The sequence below is a fragment of the Bison bison genome, unplaced genomic scaffold, assembly GCF_000754665.1.
Source record: "Bison bison bison isolate TAMUID 2011002044 unplaced genomic scaffold, Bison_UMD1.0 scf7180017864109, whole genome shotgun sequence".
Taxonomy (NCBI): Eukaryota; Metazoa; Chordata; class Mammalia; order Artiodactyla; family Bovidae; genus Bison; species Bison bison.
The window spans coordinates 460,941-472,145 of NW_011494681.1; the positions used below are offsets into that span (position 1 = coordinate 460,941).

An 11,205-nucleotide genomic window follows, 5' to 3' on the forward strand; every position below is an offset into this window, starting at 1 on the left:
AACTACAACATTCAGAAAACGAAGATCATGGCATCTGGTCCCATCACTTCATGGGAAATAGATGGGGAAACAGTGGAAACAGTGTCAGACTTTATTTTTTTGGGCTCCAAGATCACTGCAGATGGTGACTGCAGCCATGAAATTAAAAGACACTTACTCCTTGGAAGGAAAGTTATGTCCAACCTAGATATTCAAAAGCATATTCAAAAGCAGAGACATTACTTTGCCAACAAAGGTCCGTCTAATCAAGGCTATGGTTTTTCCTGTGGTCATGTGTGGATGTGAGAGTTGGACTGTGAAGAAGGCTCAGCACCGAAGAATTGATGCTTTTGAAGTGTTGGAGAAGACTCTTGAAGAGTCCCTTGGACTGCAAGGAGATCCAACCAGTTCATTCTGAAGGAGATCAGCCCTGGGATTTCTTGGGAAGGAATGATGCGAAGCTGAAACTCCAGTATTTTGGCCACCTCATGCGAAGAGTTGACTCATTGGAAAAGACTGATGGTGGGAGGGATTGGGGGCAGGAGGAGAAGGGGACGACAGAGGATGAGATGGCTGGATGGCATCACTGACTCTGTGGACGTGAGTCTGAGTGAACTCCGGGAGTTGGTGATGGACAGGGAGGCCTGGTGTGCTGCGATTCATGGGGTCGCAAAGAGTCGGACACGACTGAGCGACTGAACTGAACTGAACTGAAGCAGAGAATAATGGCTTTACCTTTTTATATAGAAATGGGGATGAATTATTTTCTCCTTGCTAGCTAAAGCAGAATACCCGAGGGATTCTATTTTGTTTAACTTTTAAGCAGGAAAGAATAAATAGATTGTTTAGTATTCATCTCATTTTTAAATATGAATATATTCTTTAAGATTCTGGTTCTCTGTCTCTCGGTTTTTTTGTTTGTTTGGTTTAGAAGAGAGAAATTCTTCATGGACCCAGAGTGGTGGTAATGCTTATCAAATTTATATTGATAAAAACTATGTGATTACACTTTGTTTTTGATGTTCATCTAAAAGTTTAATCGCAGAACAGACATGGTGTTAGTCTCATTAACATTGCTTTCTCATACTTTGTTCTTCACTTTTTAATTCCCCAAAGGGATGAAAAATCTAGAAAAGTAATTTCTAATATCAATGGTTGCATGTTGTACTTTCACACAGGAATTAATGTTCAGAACAGCTAAAATAAAAAATGTTTTAGAGGCAACATGTGAGCTGCATCTCTATGAAAAACTTAAAGATTTACAGTACAGGTAAGAATACAACTACAAAGTGATTAATTTGTTATACTTTTGACATTTCTTTTGAATATCTAATAGTATTTAATATCATGTTACTGTAGATACAACCTCTACTAATTTAAATTTTTGCTTATAGTTGTCTAGTTGCCTTTTACATATTAGGTGGTGTGTGTGTATAGTGATTTAATGCAACTACATCCAAATATATTTCTTTTCCAAGAGGGATATCATAATAGTAAAATAGAATATATTAAGTAGAGAATCAACATGAAAAAAAGAATCGTGATTGATCGATTCTTTTATCAAAGTGTCCTATAAATATTTATTAAGTATCTACTGGATTCTAGGAACTGGGACTATACTCATATAAGTCTTTTGTTTTGTATATAGTTAAATTATACTAGAAATTATCCTTTGACAGCATGTTAGTACTTTTGAAATCCTTGTCCTAAAGGGCATTTTATTCATATGAAATTATACAACAGCTAGTGGTCACAAGAAACTTCTGACTTTTGATTTAAAACGGGCAGATCAGCTACCAAAAAAGAGCTTTGTGTAGAATAGTGATCACTTTTTATTGCATGGTACAGGAGCCTCTAGATAAAAATATATTGCATACAATTATTTCATAATCCGGAAGTTTTTTCAAGATAAAGTTGACCATCATTTTAGAAGTGTGAATTTCCACAGAAGTTAATTATTTCTTAGTCAGGGATTTTTCAGGGCTTGGTGGCTCTGCCTCTGGGTCTTCTCTGCTCTGCTACGAACAGTAAAGTGGAAATGGTTCAGGGTGTTATGACTTCCCTGAAAACCAGAGAGAGTTGAAGCCACTTACATTTTTTGTAGACATTCCTTAGGAAAAAGAAAACCTTAAACCAGTTACATGTTAACTAAGCACTTTGTGCTCAGGGTGAGTGATCCCAAACCCAGTCCAAACCCAGTCTTCTCTCCTGCTGTTGAGACATGTCATTAAGATAAGTGACAATATATTGCGCTTGAAAACATGTGGGTTGTTTTCAAATATCTTTTGATATTGATTTCTAACCTAATTCCACATTGACAAGAGAACAGTCTGTATGATTTCAGTACCTTTAGACCATGAAACTTTTGCACTTTGATTTATGTCCTTTGATATGTTTCAATGTCTCCTAGATTATAGCCTATAGAAACTTGAAACGAATTTGTATCCTACTGTTGTGTGAAATTGTATAAATCTTAATTATGTTGAATTGGTTCATGGTGCTTTTCAGTTCTACTATATCCTTCTCCTTTACTATATATTCATTCTATTAATTTTTAAGAGTTTGATATTGAAACTCCAACTAAAAATCTTAATTTGTCTAGTTAAAAAATAATTGTATATTATAGTGGAACTATAAAAAAAATAAGTGACAACAAGTAACACCAACTTAAATTTAATCTGTATTTAGTCTCAACTTTGTGTGTGTGTGTGTGTGTGTATCTCCTCCTACTTGGCACAACTTGTACATTAGTCACAAACGAGATGATGATGTTATAAGAGAAGGAGATAGGTACCATGTTAAACAGTGAGCTTATTGAGATGAATGGACAGATTGAGACACTCTGGGTTTTGTTGACATTTTAATAACTGAATGGGCAAAATATGCTTACAATGATGTTTCATTCATACAGGCTTTCTCTTTGTGAAAAAGCTCTTGCTCAGTACCTGGAAACCAAGCGTTTGGCTTTCCCACGCTTCTATTTCATCTCTTCCACAGACTTACTTGACATTCTCTCAAAGGGAACTCAACCTAAACAGGTAATATTGATTTTGAAAGCCTTATATTGTCCTTTGGTAGCTAAGGAATGTCAGTTTCTCTGTCATTGTCTAAATGCTACCTACCATGTCACATGTTCCAAGAGCCGGAAAATATGCAATAAAAATTCTTAATGTAGCAACAGAGAGATGTTGGTGGCAGTGCTAAAGGAACCAGGAAGGAAGACTACCTTATCCTCAGTGAAGGGACACTGTACAAATGTCTAGAAAGGAGAACAAATGTACAAGGCTTGGAGCCCTGCAAGAAGTTAATGGAAGAAACACCAGTTCCAAATCCCCAGAACTGCGGGACAGTACTGGGGCTCCATTGCCTGGTCTGCAGTTTTCTTGGGAAAGACTGGGTCACTGGGAACGAGATCATGGCACGTACCTTCTTTCAAAAACCTTGCCTCTGGGGTAACCCTTATAATTACTAAGCTAGGCTAGGCTTCAGTGCTGTTCAGAAGTGTATTTATATAATTTCAGGCTCATCCTCCACCCTCTAATTTTCTCCTATCCATTCAAAAATAAGGTAGCACCCATGACAGTATGTAAAGCCAATAAAAGAGGCAGTTATCTTTTGTAATCTGAGAGCACAGATCAGAGACAAACTTTGTGCAAATCCCCAAGCTCTCCTTCCCCGAAACATTTAGAGGATATTGCTTTTCATTATATCTGTTCAGTTGTTCAGGATCTTAGAGTTGTTATAACTGACACAGGTAGGTATTCCTGGGCTTGACTGTATGTCACAGATTGTGCTTTACTTTTATAGGTTTGTCTCCATGTTCTTTCTCTAGAAATTTTTATGCCATTTTCTTTGGAATATGTGTCACCTCACTCTACAGTTTCCTGAATTCTGATGTCCTGTGGACACAGCATTTATCTTCATTATTTCTCTCTCATTCATTTGTCTTTTTTTATTTGGAATATAATTGCTTTACGGTGTTTTAGTTTGTGCTGTACAACAGAGTGAGCCGGCTATAAGTACACATATATCCCCTCCCTCTTGGACCTTCCTCCCGCCCCACCCCCCAATCCACTCATCTCGGTCATCACAGAGCATTGAGCTGGGCTCCCTGTGCTCTGCAGCAGGTTCCCTCTAGCATTTCACGTGTGGTGGTGCATATATGTCAAGCTTAATCTCCTGAGGTCGCACCCTCCCCTTCCCCACCTGTGTCCGCATGGCTGTGCTCTTCATCTGCATCTCTGTTCCTGCCCTGCAGTAGGTTCAATGTACCATTTTTAAAGATTCCACTTATATACATTAATATACAATATATGTCTTTCTCTTTCTTCACTCTGTCTGACAGTCTCTAGGCCCATCCACATATCTACAAATGACTCAGTTCTCTTTCTTTTTCTGACTGAGTAGTATACCATTGTATGTATGTATCACATCTTCTTTATCCATTCATCTGTTGATGGACATTTAGGTTGCTTCCATGTCTTGGCTACTGTCAACAGTGTTTCAGTGTACATTGGGGGGGTCCATGTATCTTTTTGAATTATGATTGTCTCAGTGTACATGCCCAGGAGTGGGATTGCAGGGTTGTATTTTAGTTCTATTTTAGTTTGTAATGGACTAATGTTTTTCGTAGTTGTTGTACCTGTTTACATCCCCAGCAACAGTATAGGAGGGTTGCCTTTTTTCTACACCCTCTCTAGCGTTTATTGTTTGTAAACTTTTTGATGATGGCCATTCTGACCAGGTGAGGTGATACCTTGTTGTAGTTTTGATTTGCAGTTCTCTCAATGATTATGATGTCGAGCATCTTTTCGTGTGCCTCTTCGCCATCTGTATGTCCTTGCAGAAGTGTTTATTTAGATCTTCTGCCCATTTTTTGATTGGGTTGTTTGTTTTGTTATTGAGCTGCATGAGCTATTTGTATATATTGGAAAAAAAAATCCTTTGTTTGCTTTGTTTTCAAATATTTTCTCCTATTCTTGAGAGTTGTCTTTTTGGCTTGTTTATGGTTTCCTTTTTTCAGAAGCTTGTAAGTTTAACTAGGTTTAAATAAATAGTTTCATTTTTTGTTCATTTCATTTCTCTAGGAGGAGAACCAAGAAAATCTGTGATTTATGTCAAAGAATGTTCTTACTATGTTTTCCTCTAAGAGTTTTATAGTGTCTTGTCTTACACTTAGATCTTTAACCCGTATTGGGTTTATATTTGTGTATGGTGTTAGGTAGTGTTGTAATTTCATTCTCTTAGGCGTAGCTGTCCAGGTTTCCCAGCACCACTTACTGGAGAGACTGTTTTTTCCATTGTATGTTCTTGCCACCTTTGTCATAGGTTAGGTGACCATAGGTGGATTTATTTTGGGGCTTTCTACCCTGTACCTCTGATGTCCTAGGGTGATGATATGAGATAAAGGGTGTCATATCCTATTCCAGGTATATGTTCCTGCTGCTGCTGCTGCTAAGTCGCTTCAGTCATGTCCGACTCTGTGCGACCCCATAGACGGCAGCCCACCAGGCTCCCCGTCCCTGGGATTCTCCAGGCAAGAACAGTGGAGTGGGTTGCCATTTCCTTCTCCAATGCATGAAAGTGAAAAGTGAAAGTAAAGTTGCTCAGTCGTGTCCGACTCTTAGTGACCCCATGGACTGCAGGCTCCTCCATCCATGGGATTTTCCAGGCAAGAGTACTGGAGTGGGTGCCATTGCCTTCTCCTAAACACTTGAAAACTTGAAATACTTAGAATTCTGAATTTTAACTCTGTAATTTAGGTGCATAAATCTGTAAGAATATGTTTTTTCTTTTATATTCTTTAAGCGTAATAAACACATATGTGATGTTTTATTGAACAGTATTACTTACCCAGAATATAGACATGAGACATTTTTATTTTTCTACAATTATTAATCTCAAATGTGCCCTGCTGAATCTCTTTACACTGAGTAGCAGATCCCTTTAACACCTTAGATAGGCACTGTAATGCTCCTATCCCTTTTTCTTGTTAATAATCAAAGAAACTGAAAGCAACTCAGCAAGATCTAGTTTAAAATTCCAAGCTCACCTCTGTGTCAGGACCAGTTTTTTGCATAAGGAACCTGGAGGTGAGATCTTTTATTTCTCCTCCCTGCTGATTTATTTTGGGCAGGAGCGGGGAAAGGGTGTCATCTGTCAGTCATCGCCCTTTCTCAATGCATATTCCTGCTTCTCTGGTCAGCAGTGGCTGTTGACCTTGCCCCTTCATGGCCAGTACCCACACCTGGGTCTCTTGTGGAACAGGAGCAAGTTCTCAGGACAGGGAACTTGCCATGGGTATACACGCAGAGCCAAGTCCGTCTCAGTGCTTGTAGGTCTCGCCCTTGGCAGTGTAGTCAGTCATCTGTTACATCTCGTTCCTCCTTTCCACCTAAACAGATGTGCAAAGTAGGGACATGTCACAGATTGACCTGCTGCAGGCGCCCATGGATTCTGTGAGTGGTTCTCCAACCCCACTCACTGGACAAATTAAAGGGCAAAGGTTGGGGAAACAGTCCTCCACCTTGAAGCCCCACGAGGAGTGAGGAAAAGTCAGAGCATCCCCTCTGGGCTGATACTCACGGGTGTGAGGATGGTCGTCTCTCTCGCCCCACCTCCCTGCCGTGCTTTCCCAGAAGGGGTGTGTGGAGGCGGATGATGGTAAGTTGTTGAGATGCGTCTTGTCAAGGGACCAGTTGTCCTAATACCTGTCTGCTCTCTTCAGAACATGTGCGTGCCCAGTGCCTCTCTGTCCTTAACTGAAGTCCTAGGTAAGTGCTAGAGGAGCAGATGACTCAACATACACTTGTCACGCGTTCTGTGTCCTTTCAAATAATCAAAAAGTGCTTCGTGCGTTAGACATGCTTGTTGGCTCACAGATATATGCATCCCTGATGCCAGCTACTGTTTTTCCACATCCTTCCTCAATTATAGGATGAGGTTTTGCTTTTTTTAAAAAATAAACTTAAAAGATGTACCTTTAAAATAATTCTATCTTCACAGTATCACTTCAGTGCTTTAGAGAGTTACCTTTCATATCACTGTAATTAGACAAGTCTTCTTGTCTGCTTCATTCACAGCATTTGAATTGTAAGTTCTAAACCCCTGAACCTCAGGTGCATTTCTCAGTGCTAGTAACACTCTTTAATGTAGGACTAGTAATGCCAGGCATTAAAAAGATCTTAAATTTTAATGTAGCTGAATATTAAAGTCACAGCAGAGGGAGTCTCCAGAATGGCTCACAGCCATGCTAATAAGTACCAGCCGTGGCGCCGTCTATACCATATCAACAAGAGGAGGGCGGATATTTCTGCTTACTAGCTGAATGGGTCTGTCTGACTATGTAGCTCCAGGGTAAATGCAGTTTACAGTTCTCCTGACCTGCCAGCTTTGAAACGATTCGATTTTTGAAACATTTTGAAATTTGAGGTACACTTTTTCAAATTTGCTCAAAATTTGACTTCATTCAGATCTTTTTGTTCCAAGAATTAAACCTTGAACAATTCAATTTCACATCAAATGTCGTCACCCTTTTAGGAAAGGATCCTTATTAGGGAAAGGTTTTAGCTGCCCCTGAGGTGCGCATACCATCAGGGAGTGACTTGTTGGGGCAGAGGATTGAAAAAGTGCTAAGGATGAGTTGAGTCATCTTGAGCCACAGTCAGCTTCTTTCCCTACAGTGTTTCTGCAAAGTCAAGGTGTGATCTTCAACTCTTGGTCACTTACCGTGGAAGAGTTAATGCTTATGGCTGTTATGCCAAAAGGCCTAGCCTTCCTGCACTCTCTTTCATTATCAGAATCAGTTTCAGGCCACCAGACATAGCTTGTCCGTCTCTGCCTTTTGTGCTAACATCCTGAATGTGCTCCCTGTAGTGTGACAGACATAACGTGGCAACGGCAGCTTACAGGATAACAATGCAATGGCCCTTTGTGGGCAGATGACTCATGTTGACATCTTGTGAATGACTTGAATTCTTCAGATTCCCCTCCTCCACCCACTACACTCAATTTAAGAGTGTTGGTCCGAGTGAGGGTTTCTGCAGTTGATGTGGAATTTGATCAGCCTGAACACATCAGCTAGGGGAGGGCTGATATTACTACATCCTGCATTCTGTAAGCAGAAATGCCCAATTTAAGGTACTTCAGTTGGAATGTCAGAGTGACGACGTCAGTGCATCTAAAATGCCTTCAGTGGTTTTTTAGCTCTCAGTAAGTTTGGTTAAGGTCAGGTTTTAAAAATTTTCTCCTATAATTCATCCTGACTTCCCAGTCTCATAGATTACCTCAAGGACTGAGATTAGGGCTGTGCCATGTAACTTAAGTGGTCAGAAATTTCTGGCGGTTGCTTGTGGACACACAAGCTTAGAGGTGTCCTTGCAGGGTTAATGGACATGGAGTAGTAATTATGCAGTTGCACGTGATTCAGTATTAACATTCTGTGATTCTTCTCCTGCTTAGAAAAACATCCTTTTGTATTTTTCAAGTAAAGCAAGTAGAGTGGTTAAAGTCAGCCTGGGTAACGTCAGTTGCCCTGGGGTGCCCTCCCAGGTTATAATACAGTGTCTAAAAATAGCAGACAACCAGTTTTTAGCCACTGGTTCCTTATGACCTGAAAGATCTTTCTGTCCTGGAAGAGTTGGCACGTTTTCTCTTCCTTCATCTTCTATGTGGTGATGAGTGAAAACTTCCCCGTGTTGGAGCTATACTATAGAAAGACACAGTTTCTATGTGATCAGCCTCATTTGTGTTGCATGACGGAGGCAGCCATGGACCACATGTGGCTAATGGGCACTTGAAATGTAACAACTGAGAAACTGAATTTTTAACTACAATGTGTTAGAATTGATCTTTGATTCAGTTATTGGAAAACATAAATTTGAAACAACTTGAGTGTGAATCTACTTTCTCAACTGCGTATCTTATGAAACACAGAGACAGATCGAGTATGTCTGATGAAGAATCCAAACTGAGATAAGCTATAAATGCAAAATATGCACCTGGTTTCAAAGACTTGAAGAATGTAAAATATCTCATTAGTACCTCTTCTATTAATTATATATTGAAGGGACAATACTTTGGATATACTAGGTCAATAAAGCACATTAGAATTAATTTTGCCTGTTTCTTTTTACCTGTTTTAATGTGACTACCAGAAAGCCACTGCTATGGCAGTTGAGGCCACACTTTTCTAAATGACAAGATCAGGAAATGTACATACTCAGAAATGTTGAATGTTTGCATCAAAAATATCCTTCATGGCATAAGACCAAATCTATGTAAGAAGAAATCTGCCAACTTGTCTTTTGAGAAGTCCCCAAATTGCAGTATGAGGCAGATGGCACTCAACTGATACCCTTAATAGTCTGTCAGTATTGGCACTTGGACAGGTGCTTGTGAGAAATGGGCTTAGTATTAGGTAATAAAAAGGACTTCTGGATCTTCAAGGGGCAAATGTCTAAAACCCCGCATCCTCACAAGCACAGTATATTTCTGGATAATGCTTCCACTTGGTTATCTCTGTGATGGAGTGAAGGTGCCTCAGGATCTGAATCTCAGGAATCAGGGTGATGCAGCTCAACAGTCACTAATGGTGAATCACAGCCTTCTTGACAAGGCTTAGTCCTCCTGAGACAGTCAAGAGAGGGACTTTGCTGGCAGTCCAGTGGTTAGGGCTCCACGCTTCCACTGCAGGGAGCACAGGTTTGATCTGTGGTTAGGGAACTAAGATCCTCCAAGCCATGTGGCACAGCCAAAAATAACATAAAATAAACTAGTATGTCTTAGACAATCAAGAGTAAAAAGGTTGAAGATGCAAGTAGTTAGCCACATGTAAGAGTGAATGAGTTTTAGCTGAGATAAAAAAGATTCCAACTTTTCTATAGGGAGTAGAAGGTTAGAGGGCTCGTAGGTACCTGCAGTGGAGGGAGGCAGTTGTCCTTGAGTTTAGGTTGGGGCTGAGGATGGAATAAAGGAAGAGGCGGGAAAAGAAAATGGGCACAGAAGATGGTCGTGGTTTTGATTGCCTTGCCATTACCTCTATTTACCTTCAGCTGAACAGCAAGGAATGGAAGCTGTTTGTCTAAGTGTAGTTTATTATAGAAATTGCCAGTGAGAATAGCTCCACTTGGTATGCATGCACGCATGCTTAGTCACTTCAGTCATGTCCAACTCTTTGTGATCCCATGGACTGTAGCCCACCAGGCTCCTCTGACCATGGGGTTTCCCAGGCAAGGATACTGAAGTGGATTGCCAGTGTAACTTAGGACTGTGTCACATTTCAAATGGATGCCTTTGTATAAAGGTGGCCTGGTACTCAGATGACTTAGGCATTTATGTGTGTGACAAGAAAATAGACAATCAGTTTTTAAATAAAATCATAAATTATATATCCAGTAGGGATTATCCTTGATTATACTTGCAAAAGGGTTAACATATGGTTAACTACAGGTTATATAACAACATATGTATTTTTTTTTTTCATTTTATGTATGTTGCCACTGCTTAGCAGAATTCTGTTGGAGCTCTTTTATTGGAATTCCTTCCACAGCCAGTTTATAAATTACACAACAAAATCAGGGTTGTTATAATGCAGGATTAAAATACCACTTAATGTAACAAGATAAAAGATTGTCTTATAAATTTGGGCTCCCACTGCTAAAGTCTTAGGCTTTGCTGTGGAATTAAAACGTCTGATCCTGGCTTTTGTTTGCTGTCAGGTTGTTCAGCTCCAACCTAAATTCAGTGGGCAGGGTTTCTGGCTCTAAAACGTTAGCCTTTTTATAAAAATGGAGTGTAATTGCTTTACAATGTTGCATTAGTTTCTACTGTACAGTGAAGTGAATCAGCGGTACATGTACATATACTCCCTCCCTCTTAGACTCTTCTCCCACCCCTCCCCTGTCCCGCCCATCTCGGTCATCACAGAGTGCTGAGCTGGGCTCTCAGGTTGCCACTGTGTGAGTGTGGTGGTGTGTATGTGTCAGTTGTAATCTGCCAGTTTACCCCGCCCTCCCTTTCCCACCTGCATCCACATGTCCATTCTTCGTGTCTGTGTCTCTATTCCTGTCCTGCACATAGGTTCATCTGCACCATTTCTCCAGATTCTACATGCATGCCTTAATATATGATATTTGAGTTTCTTTCTGACTTCACTCTGTAGGCACTTAGGTCCATCCACATTGCTACAAATGACCCAGTTTCATTTCTTTTTATGGCTGAGTTATA

General features: G+C 40.1%; 1 protein-coding gene across 1 annotated transcript in view; it reads left to right on the forward strand.

Moving 5' to 3' along the window:
* The window catches only part of DNAH11 (dynein, axonemal, heavy chain 11), a 374,558-nt gene that overhangs the window by 84,430 nt on the left and 278,923 nt on the right, over nt 1–11,205 (forward strand). The window contains exons 27-28 of the mRNA XM_010839026.1: nt 1,158–1,249; nt 2,891–3,017. Coding sequence (XP_010837328.1) covers nt 1,158–1,249; nt 2,891–3,017 — 219 coding nt within the window. The remainder of the gene's footprint in view (nt 1–1,157; nt 1,250–2,890; nt 3,018–11,205) is intronic.